General features: G+C 51.4%; 1 protein-coding gene across 1 annotated transcript in view; it reads right to left on the reverse strand.

Moving 5' to 3' along the window:
- The window catches only part of LOC308679201 (vomeronasal type-2 receptor 26-like), a gene marked incomplete at both ends in the record, with an annotated part of 108,065 nt that extends 91,680 nt beyond the window's left edge, over positions 1-16,385 (reverse strand). The window contains one exon of the mRNA XM_081346794.1: positions 16,246-16,385. Within this exon, the coding sequence (XP_081202920.1) occupies positions 16,246-16,385 (140 nt within the window). The remainder of the gene's footprint in view (positions 1-16,245) is intronic.
- Between the last annotated feature and the right edge of the window lie 299 nt (positions 16,386-16,684).

Genomic DNA, 16,684 nt, shown 5'->3' on the forward strand with positions numbered 1-16,684 from the left:
CGTTCACGAGAACTTATCTCGTGGTGATGAGGGTGGCAAGGTCTAACCACTTTGCCACCCTCATCGCGTCCGCAGATAATCGCCCGGCCGCCCTGTTTAGAGTAACTCGCTCTCTCCTTAATCAGGAGGCGAGGGAGGAACCCTTGCAGGGTCGAGCCGAGGAGTTTAGTCAATTTCTGTCGGACAAAATTGCTCAGATCCGGACCGGTCTGGACTCCGACTGGGCAGAGTCTGACGATGAGGATACGGGCAGCCTTGTCGATGTTATCTGGGAAGAGTTCGATCCTGTGACTCCTGAAGAAGTGGACAAGATCATGGGGAAGCTGAGCTCCACCACGTCTTTGTTGGACCTGTGTCCCTCCTGGCTGACTTATGCGGCCCGGAATGGGACACGAGGCTGGCTCCAGGCAGTGATTACTGCCTCTTTGAGTGAGGGTAGCTTTCCCGCCGCCTTGAAGGAAGCGGTGGTGAGACCCCTCCTCAAGAAGCCTGCCTTGGACCCAGCAATATTAAACAACTTTCGTCCGGTCTCCAACCTTCGCTTTCTGGCGAAGGTTGTTGAGAGTGTGGTGGTGCAACAGCTCCCTTTGTTCTTGGATGAAGCTGATTATCTAGACCCGTACCAATCGGGCTTCAGGCCCGGGTACAGCACGGAGACGGCATTGGTCGCGCTGGTGAATGATCTCTGGCGGGCTCGGGACAGGGGTTGCTCCTCTGTCCTAGTCCTTTTAGACCTCTCAGTGACTTTTGATACCATCAACCATGGTATCTTACTGTGGCATCTCAGGGGGTTGGGAGTGGGAGGCACAGTTCTTCAGTGGTTCTCCTCCTACCTTCTGGGACGTTCGCAGTCGGTGTTGGCAGGGGGGCAGAGGTCGACCTTGAGGCCTCTCATTTGTGGAGTCCCTCAGGGATGATACCCAGCTTTTTATTTCGACCCCAAACCACCCCAGTGATGCCCTCGACGTGATGTCCCATTGCCTGGAGGCGGTCCGGGTCTGGATGGGGAGGAACAGGCTTCGGCTCAACCCTGACAAGACTGAGTGGCTGTTCGTGCCGGCATCCCGGGAAATTCCGATTATTCCATCTCTTGCCATGGGGGGTGAGATATTACCCCCGTAGATAGGGCAAGCAACTTGGGGGTCCTTCTAGACTCACAGCTCTCTTTAGAAGAGCATATTGGAGCTGTGACTAGGGGGGCCTTTGCCCAGGTTCGCCTGGTGCGCCAGTTGCAACCCTATCTGGACCGGGATGCCTTGCATACAGTCACTCATGCGCTCGTGACCTCTCGTCTAGACTACTGTAATGCTCTCTACATGGGGCTGCCCTTGAAGTCCACTCAGAGGCTCCAACTGGTGCAGAATGCAGCCGCGCGAGTTGTACTGGGAGTTTCCCGATACTCCCATGTTACACCTTTGCTCCGCGAGCTGCATTGGCTGCCGGTTGTCCTCCGGGTGAGATTCAAGGTGTTGGTAATGACTTACAAAGCCCTACATGGCATGGGTCCGGAATACCTACGGCAACACCTGCGGCCGGCGTCAACTTCCCTCCGCCCAGTGCGCTCCCACAGAGAGGGCCTCCTCAGGGTGCCTCTGATCAAAGAATGCCAATTGGTGGCCCCCAGGGGGAGGGCGTTCTCTGTGGGCACGCCAGACCTGTGGAACTGCTTGCCGGTTGAGCTCCGGATGGCCCCCGACCTTCGCTCCTTCCGGCGCGATCTAAAAACGTATTTATTTGAGCAATCTGACCTGGTTTGATGGGTTAGGGCAGGGGTTTTAATATGTTTTTAATTGTTTTAAATTTGGGGAATTATATTTAATCGTTTTTTAACTTTTGTATTCTGTTTTTATATTTATTGCCCTGTACACCGCCCTGAGTCCTTCGGGAGAAGGGCGGTATAAAAATATAATAAATAATAAATAAATAAATAAATAAATAAATAAATAAATAAATAAATAAATACCGAGAAACTCCCATTGTCAAAGCCAACAACCGGCACCTCTCCTAAATCCTCCTGGTCTCCTTCCTGCTTTGCTTCTTGACTTCTCTCTTTGTTGGTCAACCAAGGAAATCCACATGCCTTCTCCGACAAACGGTTTTCAGCCTCATCTTCTCAGTTGCCATTTCTTCTCTCTTGGCCAAAACCATTACGGTGGTGCTGGCTTTTCTGGCTGCAAAAACAGGAAACCGAGCAAAGAGATGGTTGGGGAAGAGTTTGGCTAACTCCATCATCCTTTCTTCTTCTGCTGTTCAAATTATAATCTGCTCCATCTGGCTTGGAGTTTCTCCCCCATTCCCAAATTCTGACCTCCATTCCCAGCCTGGAGAGATCATCCTGCAAAGCAATGAAGGGGCTATTGTCATGTTCTATCTCACCCTCAGCTACATGGGCTTCCTGGCTGCTATCTGTTTCACAGTGGCTTTCCTGGCCAGGAATCTGCCTGGGGCCTTCAATGAACCCAGTTGATCATCTTCAGCATGCTGGTCTTCTGCAGTGTCTGGGTGACTTTTGTGCCCACCTACCTGAGCATCAAAGGAAAATAGCTGTGCAGGTCTTCTCCATCCTGGCCTCCAGTGCTGGTCTGCTAGGCTGCATGTTCCTCCCCAAGTGCTACATTATCCTTCTGAGGCCAGACCTGAACACAAAGGAACATCTTACAGCCAGAATAAATGTAAAAACATGAGACATAACACCAGATATTTAAAGAATAGTAAAATGTATTTGAAAGAACACATAAATTATTTCCACTTAGATATAGTATTCAGGAGTCAAAGAAAATCAATATCTACATATTTCCAAATGAAAATGATTGAATGATTATAAGTCTTGTAATTGTCTTCCCTTTCATCTCAATAAATCTGAAAGAGAACTCTGTGAAAATCAATCACAGGAATTTGTTGTTCAGCAATTGCCAATGAATTTAACATCTTTTAAGAAATGATTTCAGCAATTATTCCTACTGACAGTGGCTAAAAGTGTCTATGTGTGAGAGAATGAATAAAAAGAGTGGTAAGATGGATTCTCTGGGAGCCAAGCTCCAACTATGTTGTTTGATAATCTCCATAAGAACCATGGGCTATCCCATCAAGGCAGATAGGGAGGGGCCTCCAGGTCCTCTTACTTAGAGGTTCTCATACAATGACACCTAATTAGCATTCCTTTCGCATAGTTGCTCCTGGTCTGTGAAAGAAGCTTCTCCATGACATCCACCATCCTGTCTCCCTCTCCTTATTAAAGCGGTTCCTTCCCCCCAATACCTGGGCTAGGTTGTGACTGGAGTCCAGAAGATGTAGGTGGAGAAACTCCAAGGGAGAATTAGACTACATCCTGACAAGGTTGAACTATTTGTGGCTGCACCATGTGAACAGTTGAAAGCAGGAGATTAGGTGTGTTGCAAAGTCCACCAGAGGAAAGAGGATCCCTCTCCAAGGTGGGAATACTTGAAGGCCTGACCTAGTGGGTTCGCCTAAGTCATCTCAGGCTGGTTCCAGCCCCAGAAGCCCCAGAAATAAGCCCTACTAAGGACTTTGCTCCAGGCTCCCACAAAGCAAGCAGAATGGAAAAGAAAGGTGAATGTTCTGATTAGGAGATCCTGAACTGCCTTGGTGGAGCAGTGGGCTAATGCCTCCTTAAGTAACACCAGCTGTCTGCAATTAGTGCAGGTTCGCATGCCACCAGGCTCAAGGTTGACTCAGCCTTCCATCCTTCCAAGGTAGGTAAAATGAGGACCCAGATTGTTGGGGACAATAAGCTGACTTTGTAATAATGCCGCTTGGGGGGGGCGAAAGCCCTAATAAGCAGGCATATACATAGAATGAAGGCTATTGCTAAGCACATTGGTTTGTGCTTAGAGTGTAAGCCGCCCTGAGTCTTCGAAGAAGGGCGGGATATAAATGGGATTATATAATGGGATAATATATAACATCTGTGATGCTAAATTCCGATGGACTATGAGGCAATAAAGGTAGTCTTCCCCTTATAACCACAATTTCTTTTGCTAAGCAAGGCAATTATTAAGTGAGTTCTGTCTTATTTTACAGTTTTTTGCCACAGTTATTAAGGAAATGAGTGCAGTTGTTAAGTAAATCATGTGGTCGTTAAGCAAATCTTATGGTGATTCCATGACCCCAGGGTATTGCAAGTGTCATAAATACATGTCAGTTCCCAAATGCCTGAATGTTGATCACATGATAATGGGGAACTGCAATGGTCATTAGTGCGAAAACTGGTCATGAGTCACTTTTCTCACTTCCTTCGTAACTTCGGTCACTAAACAAAACATTGTAAGTCAAGGACTATCTGTTGCCCACATAGCAGCTTTTGACAATGAGGTTCCTGCCCTTAAGGTTCAATCAGAGTAGAGGTGGAAGGGACCTCGGGGGTCTTCTAGTCCAACCCCCTGCTCAAGAGGAGACCCTAGGCCATCCCATACCAAGGACTATCCAGTCATTTCTTGAAATCCTCCTGTGATGGAGCACCCACAACATCTGAAGGCAGCCTGTTCCCCTGATTAACAAGGGATTAATGGGTGACGTTACACCTTCTGGACTGCTCTAGAGAAGGCGGCTTAAGCAGCAAAGGGATGCCTTAAGTTTATCTCTTAAACCACCCTATCCCTCAATAAAAATGTGCAGCTGCTGAGAAAAAGCTGACATTCTCAGTTCAGCTCTCTTAGAGAGCACTGCCAGGACCCCAGGCCTTTCTCGCAGCCTGTTGTGATTCAGGGTCAGCCTGTGGGTTCGGCAGCTGGGTCAGACGATTCAGAGGAGGAGGAGAAGGAGGGGTTTGGAGAGCCTGCAGAGGACAGTTCTGAGGCATCACAGAGCTCTCAGCCAGGCCCCTCCCACCTGGTTACTACTCAGACCCAGCTGTGTGAGCCTGACAGCGTGGATGAAAATGACCCACAGCTGGCCCTGTTCAAGAACGTCCGAAGCAGGAGGCAGTCAATCAGGAGTAAACAAAGGAAGGCAATGGGGCACCTCGAAAGGAGGCAGAGAGAAGCCACGCCCTGAACTGTTTAAAAGGGGAATGTGTGGGAGGGCTGGTTTGCTGAAGGCAACTGTTTGGATAGCTCCTGTTTCATGGTTCGTATTTTGTTTTGCTCAGTTTGCTCTGTTTTGGATCTGTTTGGTGTAAATAAATTTGGCAGCCGTACTTCCAGCCTGTTGCCTTTTGTAAAGGGGTTGTCCCTGGCTTTTCTGCAGGGCCGGTAGTAGGCTGGAACAGAACACAGCCCCTGAGCAGCAACCCAAAGGAGGAGATGCAACATGCCCAACCTGAAAATGCTGCCTCCTCCCCAGCCACTCCTCCCTTCCTCCTGGCTTCCTCCCAAGAGAAACCCCCAGCATCCTTTCCCAATGTCCTCAGAACCATCGGGGATTGGATCGGAGGGGGCAAAGCAACCTTGGCAACAAGCTGAAAATCCTGGATTGGCTCAAAGAAGCCTCGGTTTGTTGCCAGAGGCACCTGGACCCTTCACCAGCCCCTGACCAGGACAACAGCAGAATTGGGGGGGGGAGCAGAGAGGAGCCCCCTCAGCCTCACACAGTTGCAGGGTTAGAGGAATTAACCTCCTTGAACATTGGCAAGAATGTTTCAGTTGCAACTCAGTATGTTTACTTAGGCTTGTTTCAGTGGGAACTCTGAGCGGACGAGGGGAAGGTCCAGGGCAGAAAGAAAGATGGAAAAGCCTGCAAGGAGAACCTCAGAAGCATCCTAAGAATTGAGCTTCCACTGCTTGTGTCACTCATTAACTGCAGGATCTTCGTGGATCCATGTGTTGATATCAGGAAAGGGATTTTTTTAATGCACATGCTGCAACTTCCCGATAACCAATTTTGGGAATTTGTTTTCAAGTCTGATCTGGCTGCTGCTTTGGGACCGGCCACTCTGCTGCCTCCCCCATTTCGTGGTGGGCCTTTGACCTCCCCCCAAGGGCCAAACGTGCCCTAGAGCCAGAATAGTGCAGAGGAGACCCAGGGTTGGATTGTCTCTCAGGGAAGAGCCCTTGACCCTGTTTAGGGTCTCAATCTGCAGGGATTTTTTTCAGGACTGCAGCAAACCTGGGCATTAACCAGCCAATGTTGCTTGTTCTTTCATCACCACATCTCAGCCATGTTTCCTTTCAGCAAGAAAAGCATATCCCCCCCCCCCCAATTAATTCCAAAAGCTGGAGCCGAGTTCTTGTTTACAGGCTCATGTCTGGCTCTGCAGAGGAGCCCTGGCAGGTGTCCTCCCCCCTATAATTAGGGAAGGGCTGGGGATTCCTCCCTCTTGTCCCCTCAGGGAGTTTTCCAGCTGCTTCCTTTGAAACTAGTCTTCTGAATGGAAAAATACAAGGAATAATTCAGAATTATGGCCTGTCCTGAGCCAGAAAGCCCTGAATATGGAGAATTCCTGTCTTGGCCTAAAATTTAGGCCTTGATTGTCCCTGCCTAATTTCAGACTCCGGCCTTCCTGCTCTCGTGGCCCCTGTCCCACTTGAGAGGTTTATTTCAGAATGGGACAAATCAGTCCTGCAAGATTCATTTCAGTCCATTTCCAGATGGACAGTTTAAAAAATCCTTATTTTAACCCACCTCGACTCAGGCAGCCGCAAGGACACCCCCACAATCCAAGGCCACGACGGACCCTTCTGTCTTCTCTGGTGTTAGAAGATTCATTCCCTCCTTTCACCAAAGTCCTTCATGGAAACGTTGGTGAATCCAACACCCAGAGTAGAACAGCCTGATCGAATTCCTCCTGGGGCCATTTTCTCAGCCAGCTTGATAACCACTAGTGCATATTGCCCTTCCTCCCACACTTGCTAATAAAGATATTGGGCTTCCTCCATTAAACTTTTATTACCTATTAGAGCCTCCACCCATCCTAAGAAAATGACCTGACTGGAATATTGTGTAGTGGGTCCGACGCAAGGAAGAGACGCCAGCCGGTGTGTGAGTTCAGCTCTTTATTGAAGGGGGTAGTGAACTGGGGAATGAGGGCTACCTGGCCTCCTTATATACCTGGCCAGGTAAGCTAACAGCCAATGGGGTTGGCCCTAGGTTTCCCGCCGAAACTGGGTTTCCCGCCGAAACCGTCCAGGCCAACGCCCCCTGGTGGCTGTTGGTATGCAGGTGCCTGCATACATAACACCCCTCCCCCCTTAGAGAAGAACCACATAACAACAACAACTTGCAACTACTATAACTATGATTATATATTAAAAAAAACAGTGGTGTCCTTGTGTGAGGGTCACTTGCACACATAGTCCGACAGGTAGGCTGGTGTCCTGTGTGGATGGGTGGATCGTCTGGGTGTGCTTGGCCCCTGGGCTTGGACCGTGGGTTCCTGAGGCCTTTGTGCAGGGTGGCAAGGAGCCGGAATCAGGAAGTCCTCCTCCTCTGGTCCCTGCTCTGTGACGTCCACGGCTGGGTTGACCCCTCCTGGAGTGTGGTCCTCCTGTTGATTGTGTGCGTTGAGTTCAGGGACGTGTGTGACATGCTCAGGGGCGTGTGTGATGTGCTCAGGGACTCTTCCTCTGAGCTGATCGATGTGTCGCCTTATGCGTCTGTCCCCCTCCACCCCTACAATGTACAAAAGGGGTCCTGTTTTCTCGACCACTGTCCCTGGAACCCAGGGATGTCCAGCCCCATAGTTCCTTGCCCAGACCAGGTCCCCCAGTGTTCTGTACCAGCCTGCTACCGGCCCTGCAGCAAAACCAGGGATAACCCCTTTACAAACGGCAAGAGGCTGGAATGAAGCCTGCCAAATTTATTCACATAAAACAGAGCAAGACAAGACACCAACCATGAAACAGGAGCTAAGAAACAGGAACTATCCAAGCGGTTGCCTTCAGCAAACCAGCCCTCCCACACATTCCCCTTAAATACAGTTCAGGGCGTGGCCTCTCTCTGCCTCCTTCCGAGGTGCCCCATTGCCTTCCTCTGTTTACTCCTGATTGACTGCCTCCTGCATCGGGCGTCCTTGAACAGGGCCAGCTGTGGGTCATCTTCATCCACGCTGTCAGGCTCACACAGCTGGGTCTGCGTCGTGACCAGATGAGAGGGGCCTGGCTGAGGGCTCTCATCAGCAAGATCTTCAACCCCCTCAGCAAGGTCTTCAACACCCCCCTCCTCCCCTGAGTCGTCCGACCCAACTGCCGAACCCACAGGCTGACCCTGAATCACAACACTATCCCGCACTGCAGGGCCCTTCCCCCTGGTCTGCCGATCCGGATGCGGTCGGGATGGAAATTGTTCATGAAAAGCGGTCACCAACGCAGGGGCATGAACGGCGGTCGCGTCTTCCCAGGTGAAGTCCTCTGGTCCGTAACCTTTCCATTCAATCAGGTACTGGAAACGACCTTTCAGCCAACGGGAATCCCTGATGCTGGCGACCTCGTACTCGGGGGTGCTGCCTCCATCACGAGGTCCTGATGGGGGAGGTTCCGCTCGGCGGAGTGGACAGGCCGGTTGCTCGGGGACTAACAGAGACCGATGAAAGACTGGGTGCACGCGCAGGGAACATGGCAGAGTTAAGCGATAGGTGACCGGATTGATGACAGCCTCGACTGGGAACGGTCCTAAATATCGGTGATCTAACTTTCTCACCGGCCGTGTTGACGGTAGGTTCCTGGTGGACAACCAGACCCGATCTCCCACCGATAGTGGAGGCGTATCCCATCTTGACCGATCAACAAACCTTTTGTAATCGGCCTTGGCCTTCTCTAACTGATGTTGCACCAATCGATGGATCGCCTGTAACTCTGCCATGAAGTCGTTCGCTGCCGGCTCCGGTGAGTCCACGGGAGAAAGGGGGAAAAACCGGGGGTGATATCCCACATTGGCCAAGAACGGTGTCATCTGTGTGGAGGTGTGCTGCAAATTGTTAAATGCAAATTCAGCTATGGCCAGATAGTCCACCCAATTGTTTTGCTGCAGATTGACGTAGCAGCGCAGATATTGTTCCAGTATACCAATGACCTTCTCGGTTCCCCCGTCAGTTTGAGGATGATGCGTGGACGAGAGGCAAATCTTGATATCCAACACATGCATCAACTCCTGCCAGAAGCGGGCTGTAAACTGGGCCCCCCTATCAGAGACGACTCTATCAGGGAGGCCGTGCAGCCGAAACACCTGCTGAATAAACATACGACTAGTAGCGCGGGCTGACGGTAAGCCGCGACAGGGGATGAAGTGCGCCATCTTGGTCAGCATGTCCACCACCACATACACTGTCGTAAAACCAGAGGATGGGGGTAAATCCATCAGAAAGTCCATGGACACAGCCCCCCAGGGTCTTTTGGGTGTCGGCAAAGGCTGCAGTAATCCAGGCGGGGCCCCTGTCGCTGACTTGGCCTGCCTGCATGGGATGCAGGAGGTAACATAGGACTGGACGTCGTGTCGGACTCGGGGCCACCAGAAGGTACGGGAGACCAGGTTCAGGGTCTTGAACAGGCCAAAATGCCCCGCCGCCGGGTTATCGTGACACTGGCTGAGGATGAGTCCCCTGAGTGGCCCTCCCGGAACGTAGAGCCGGTCACGATAATACAAGAGTCCATCCGTGACCGTCCAAGGAGAATCTGGCCCCACCTCCTCCTTCCGCTGAGCCACCCACACCTCCTGCTGCTGTGCCTCCCGGATCCGAGCCCGTATATCAACCGGCTACCGCACCGCAGCAAAAGACTCGACGGGGATCACTGTCCTGGGCAGAAGCTTGTCTTCCACTCGGGAATATTCGGGCTTCCTGGACAGAGCATCCGCTCTTTGATTGTGCCCGCTAGGTATGTACCGAACCCGGAAGTCAAACCTCGCAAAGAAAAGAGACCACCGGATCTGGCGTTGGTTCAAATTCCGAGCGGTCTGCAGGCTTTCCAAATTCTTATGGTCCGTCCGGACTTTGATTTGATGCCGCGCTCCCTCCAGATGATGCCTCCAGGCCTCGAACGCCACTTTGATGGCCAGCAGCTCCTTCTCCCAGATTGTATAATTGCGCTCTGAAGGGTTCAGTTTTCGTGAATGGTACGCGCAAGGGAAGAGGGTACTGCTGGGCGTCGTTGCCTGGAGTAACACCGCCCCAATGGCAATGTCGGAGGCGTCCGCCTCCACAACAAACGGCCGTTGCGGGTCAGGATGCTTCAAGATGGGCTCCTTCATGAAGGCTTCCTTCAAAGTCTGGAAAGCCTGTTGTTCTGGAGCGTTCCACTGGAACCGAGTCTTCTTCTGCAGGAGCCGGGTGAGGGGGGCTGTCAAGGCAGCAAACCCAGGGATGAAAGTTTGGTAATAGTTGGCGAACCCAAGAAGTCGCTGAACATCCTTCACGCGACGCGGGGGTTGCCAACTCTGCAAAGACTCAACCTTACTCGGCTCCATGGCGATGCCCTCAGGAGAAATGCGGTGACCCAGGAAATTGATGGTCACCCGGTAGAACTGGCACTTCTCCAACTTGGCAAACAGCCGATGTTCTCGCAGTCACTGCAGGACCTGATGGAGATGCTGATGGCGCACCTCACGCGACGGGGAGTAGATCAGGATGTCATCCAAGTAGATCACGACAAACTGATCCAACAAATCCCGGAAAATGTCGTTCATGAAATGCTGAAACACAGCGGGGGCGTTGGTCAGGCCAAACGGCATCACCGTGTACTCAAAATGTCCATAGCGAGTACCAAACGCCGTCTTCCACTCATCACCCGGCCGAACCCTGACAAGGTTGTAAGCTCCACGCAGGTCCAGTTTCGTGAAGATCTTAGCCTCCCGGAGTCGGTCCAAGAGTTCGGGGATGAGGGGCAGCGGGTAACGATTGCGCACCGTGCTGGCGTTGAGTTTCCTATAATCGCAGCAAAGCCACAATTCTCCTGACTTCTTTTTGACGAACAGCATGGGTGCAGACACTGGCGAGGACGAGGGCCGGATGAAACCACGAGCCAAATTCTTCTCCAGAAAGTCCCGCAATGCAGCCAACTCGGGGTCCGACATGGAGTACAAACGCCCCACTGGGAGAGGTGCATCAGGGACTAAATCAATGGGGCAGTCATAGGGCCTGTGCGGGGGTAATTGATCCGCCTCTGTCTCGCTGAACACATCAGCAAAGTCGGACAGTTCGGGAGGCAAGGAAACCCCTGGGGAACCGTCCACCTGGCCGGCACAGATATGGCGGGAGTGGTCCACGCACTGCAAGCTTGGGAAGGTGACCAAGTTCTGTGACCAATAGATCTGTGGGTCATGCGCCCGGAGCCACGCCAGTCCCAAGACCACGGGGAAGTGCAGATCTGAGGTGATATAGAACTGGATGGCTTCCACATGGGAACTGATGGCCATACATAATGGTTGCGTGGCGGCCGTAATTGGCCCAGACAGGAGCACTCGACGATCGATAGTCTCCACTAACATGGGCGGATCCACCGGGCACTGGGGAACAGCCCATTTGGCCACAAATGCTGAGTCCATAAAATTTGTGGTGGCCCCAGAGTCAATTAGGGCATGGACTGGAATCCCCTCTGGCTTTCCAGGAAGGATCAGACGTGCCTCCAATATCAGATGCTGTGGAGGTCCACAGGCAGCATCGGAAAGACGTCGCTCAGTGTTGTTGTGGGACGCCCGATCTATCACACCGTCTAGATTGGGCTCAGGGCGTTTCCCGACAGAAAAGTAGGGGACTTTCTCGGGGCAGACTCGGTCACTGATGCCCGCTGTCGCTTCTTTGGGCAAAAAGCAGCCAAATGCCCAGGGTCCCCACAGTAAAAACACAACCCCCCCGATCGTCGTCTGTTCATTTCAGTCACCGATAGATGAGACCTGGCGGCACCCAGCTCCATTGGCTCCTCCCTTTGAACTGGGGGCTCACACACAACAGGGGCTGCAGGGGTCTGTGGGGTGGCACGGCGACTCCTTCGCTGCTGCAACCGAGCATCGATCCGCAGGCAGAGATGGATCAGCCCATTCAGGTCTGAGGGAATATCCACACGGGCCAGCTCATCCAACATCTCCTCCGACAATCCATCCTGGAAGGCATCCACAAGCGCAGCCTCATTCCAGTTGGAATCCTGGCTAAGCAGCCGTAAATCGCTGATATAGCCCTGTAGGGGGCGTTGACCCTGCCTCAGAGCTTTCAGGCGTCGAGTAGCAGTCTGCGTCTTAATAGGGTCCTCATACATCAGACACATATGATCACAAAACCCCACAAAGTTGTCCAACAATGGGCTAGGTTGAGCCAGCAGAGGCGTGCCCCAACGAGCTGCATCACCCAAAAGAAGGCTTAACACAAACCCCACCTTATCCCGGTCAGTGGGGAAATCAGCTGCTCTCACACTGATAAAGAGCTGGCATTGTCCCAGGAAAGCAGGAAACAGTTCTGGATTGCCTGTAAATTTATCCGGCATCGCAACTTGGCATTTTCTCCTGGGTGGGGGTGATGGTGGGGGTGCAGCATGAACCTGAGCTTGCAGTTGAGCCACCTGAGCTGCCAGCAAAGTGAGTTGCTGGGTGAGCTGGGCATTCTCAGCACGTAGCTGCTCCATAATATTAGTAAGGGGTGGGAGGCTGAAGGCAAACTGTTCTGTACCAGCCTGCTACCGGCCCTGCAGAAAAGGCAGGGACAACCCCTTTTACAAGAAGGCAAGAGGCTGGAATTACGCCTGCCAAATTTTTACCACAAAAACAAACGGAACAAGACAAACCAAGAAACAGGAGCTTTAAGAAACATGAACTATCCAAGCGGTTGCCTTCAGCAAACCAGCCCTCCCACACATTCCCCTTATATAGAGTTCAGGGTGTGGCTTCTCTCTGCCTCCTTCCGAGGAGCCCCATTGCCTTCCTCTGTTTACTCCTAATTGACTGCCTCCTGCGTCGGGCATCCTTGAACAGGGCCAGCTGTGGGTCATCTTCATCCACACTGTCAGGCTCACACAGCTGGCTCTCATCAGCAAGATCTTCAACCCCCTCAGCAAGGTCTTCAACACCCCCCTCCTCCTCTGAGTCGTCCGACCCAACTGCCGAACCCACAGGCTGACCCTGAATCACAACAGGCCTCTTCATCCTCCTGACCTGGAAACACCCAGCAGGAACAGGCCAAATTCCCCTGTTATGTACTGAGCTTTTGGGGGTTTAATCACGTATGCTGCTGGAGAACTAACAGTTCTCCAGCAACCCAGACAGGATGTCTCCAGTCCTGGCAGCAGTTAACGTGGCGGGAATAATGGGTTCAATCTGATTGGTTGTTCAGAGCATGTGGAGTATATATAGTGTGCAACGTTACCCCAAAGCCCCAGTACAGTATAGTCTCAGTTACAATAAAGCTATGATTCTTCTGTACTCATCTGCCTGGCGTCTTTCCTGCTCTTCAGAACCCACAACACAACACCCCCCTTTCCCCTCTTCTCCCTCCGTCCCTCTGCCTCCCTGGGAAAGAAATCGCCTCAAAACCCCTTTGGGATTCTGGGGAAAATTCCGGGATTGATTCAGAGCTGGGTGTGTGTGGAAAGGATACGCCTGAATCGCACTCGGCCTGATCCATCCAGGGGAAACCGGCCCTCCTGGAGGTCAGAGCCTCCTGCTATCCAGAAAATGGTGTCCTAACTTTTGAAACAAACTGAGAATCTCTGCTCCTGCCTCGGCCCTTCATCCTGGCCAGGGCCAGGAGCTGGTCGGCTTCACACAACCCCCGACACACCTGGGTAAACAACCCCCACCCTCTGGGTCCCAGGCAAGCCCCGCCCCCACCTGTGACATCTCAGCCAATCACAAGCAGGGCCCCTCCCTCAGAGATGGGCTTTCTGACATCACCTGAGCTGCCCAGACCGGATGGGGTGAGGGGCTCCCCCTCCCTCCCTCTCCCCAGCACCCCTCCCTCCCTGCCCTCACCAGGAAGGGGGGACCCCCTGCAGCCCCCCTGGCCCTGCAGGATGCCTTTGTGCCCCCCCACACACAGCACAACCACCTGCCAAACTCTGTCCAAATTCAGCCCCTTGGAGGCCGCTTGGCCGGCAAGGATGAAGCCAGGCGCAGTGAGGCCGGCAGCCTTGGCCAGCTGGGTGTGAAGGTTGTCTGAAAGGCCACAAGGTGAAGCTGACCCAGAGATCCTGGCCAGGTTGCTCAGAAGTGGTTGCCATTGCCTCTTTCCCAGGGCTCTGAGAGAGCGGCTGGCCCAGAGTCTCCTGGCTGGCTTGGTGCCCGAGGCAGGACTAGAACTCAGGGTCCTCTGTTATTCGCTCCTTCTGATGTGATCTAAAAACTCACTTATTTGAACAAGCTGGCCTGGTCTGATGGGTGATGGGTTTTGGGTTTTAATTACTGATTTTAACTAATTTATTATATTCGGGCGCAATTGTTTAATCTGTTTTTAATTTTTGTATTGTATTTTTGGTATTTTATTGCCCTGTACACCGCCCTGAGTCCTTCGGGAGAAGGGCGGTATATAAATCAAATAAATATAAATATTCAATAACCACTGCACTAAACTGACTCTGGGGATATCCACACACCACTTCCCTAATGGCTGCATTCACATTTGCAGCTTTTAAACATTGTTTGTTTTCCGAGATTGAATCTGTTGGCCGATGAATCCGTGAATTATGGGAACTTTGAAGTACATTAATTCATTGGAGAGATGCTGAACAATAGTATGTATAGGCAGTCTTTGACAACAACAGTTCATTTAATGACCGTTCAAAGTTACAACAGCATTGAAAACTGTGACTTATGACCATTTTTCACAGTTACGACCTTTGCAGTATCCCCATGGTCATGTGACCAACGTTCAGATGCCTGGCAACTGACTCATGTTTATGACGGTTGCTGTGTCCCAGGGTGTGTGTGTCACACGATCCCCTTTTGCGACCTTCTGACAAGCAAAGTCAATGGGGAAGCCGGATTCACTTAACAACCAGGTTACTAACTTATCAACTGCAGTAATTAACTTGTTGTTGTTAGCTGCGAAGTCATGTCCGACCCATCGCGACCCTATGGACAATGTTCCTCCAGGCCTTCCTGTCCTCTACCATCTTCTGGAGTCCATTTAAGCTCACACCTACTGCTTCAGTGACTCCATCCATCCACCTCATTCTCTGTCGTCCCCTTCTTCTATTGCCCTCAATCTTTCCCAGCATTAGGCTCTTCTCCAATGAGTCCTTCCTTCTCATTAGGTGGCCAAAGTATTTGAGTTTTAGCTTCAGGATCTGGCCTTCTAAAGAGCAGTCAGGGTTGATCTCCTCTAGGACTGACCGGTTTGATCGCCTTGCAGTCCAAGGAACTCGCAGGAGTCTTCTCCAGCACCAGAGTTCAAAGGCCTCAATTCTTTGGTGCTCAGCCTTTCTTATGGTCCAGCTTTCACTGCCATACATTGCAACTGGGAAGACCATAGCCTTGACTATACGCACTTTTGTTGACAGGGTGATGTCTTTGCTTTTTAGTGTGCCATCTAGATTTGCCATGGCTTTCCTCCCCAGGAGCAAGCGTCTTTTAATTTCTTGGCTACAGTCCCCATCTGCGGTGATCTTGGAGCCCAGGAAAATAAAATCTGTCACTACCTCCATTTCTTCCCCATCTATTTGCCAGCAATTGAGAGGGCCGGATGCCATGATCTTGGTTTTCTTAATGTTAAATTTCAATCCAGGTTTTGCACTCTCCTTCTTCAGCCACAACAAGAGGCTCTTTAGTTCTTCTTCACTTTCTGCCATTAGAGTGGTATCATCTGCATATCTTAGGTTGTTGATGTTTCTTCCGGCAATCTTAATTCCAACTTTTGATTCATCTAGCCCTGCCTTTCTCATGATGTGCTCTGAATATAAGTTAAATAGGCAGGGTGACAGTATACAGCCTTGCCGGACTCCTTTCCCAATTTTGAACCAATCAGTGGTTCCGTGTCCAGTTCTCACTGTTGCTTCTTGGCCCGCATATAGTTTTCTCAAGAGACAAATAAGATGGTCTGGTACGCCCATCTCTTTAAGAATTTGCCACACTTTGTTATGATCCACACAATCACAGGCTTTAGCATAGTCAATGAAGTAGAAGTAGATGTTTTTCTGGAACTCTCTAGCTTTCTCCATGATCCAGCGTATGTTGGCAATTTGATCTCTAGTTCCTAGTAATTAACTTAATGACTGGTAATAAAGGTAGTAAAACGGGGCAAAACGGGGCAAAACTTTCAAGTGTGAAAGATGTTCCACTTAACAACAGAAATTTTGGGCTGAATTGTGGTCATAAGTCGAGGACTACCTGCATTGGGGAGACTTTTCTTCTCGCAAGGACCACCTTCACACAACCTACTTGACCAGGCTGGGGTCCTCGCAGAGGTCCACGTGGAGCCTGCTAAGAGCCTGTAGCAAACCAGGGATGACAACAGCCTCCCCTCCTCCTCTCCTCTGGGCTCCCACCTGGGACAAACTCAGAAATTGGGGTGGGCCCATTTCCGACCAAGGAGGGGCTTCCTCCTCCTCTCTGGGCATAACCCGGCTTCGGTGAGACTTGGCTGTGAGCATCCTGGAGGAGAGAGAGAGTCTAACTGGCATGGAAAAGCAACACATGTGCTAAGCACATTGATTTGTGCTTCTTAGATTGTAAGCCGCCCTGAGTCTTCGGAGAAGGGCGGGATATCAATGGGAATAAAAAAAACCAGCTTGAACCCAGAGCCACCCAGGATCAGGTCTCCAGGCCCTGAGAGCAGAATCTGAGGGACGTTCAGTGGGAGAACTTTCCAGTCGTGGAC

The sequence above is a fragment of the Vipera berus genome (genome assembly GCF_964194415.1).
Source record: "Vipera berus genome assembly, contig: HAP1_SCAFFOLD_28, whole genome shotgun sequence".
Classification (NCBI taxonomy): domain Eukaryota; kingdom Metazoa; phylum Chordata; class Lepidosauria; order Squamata; family Viperidae; genus Vipera; species Vipera berus.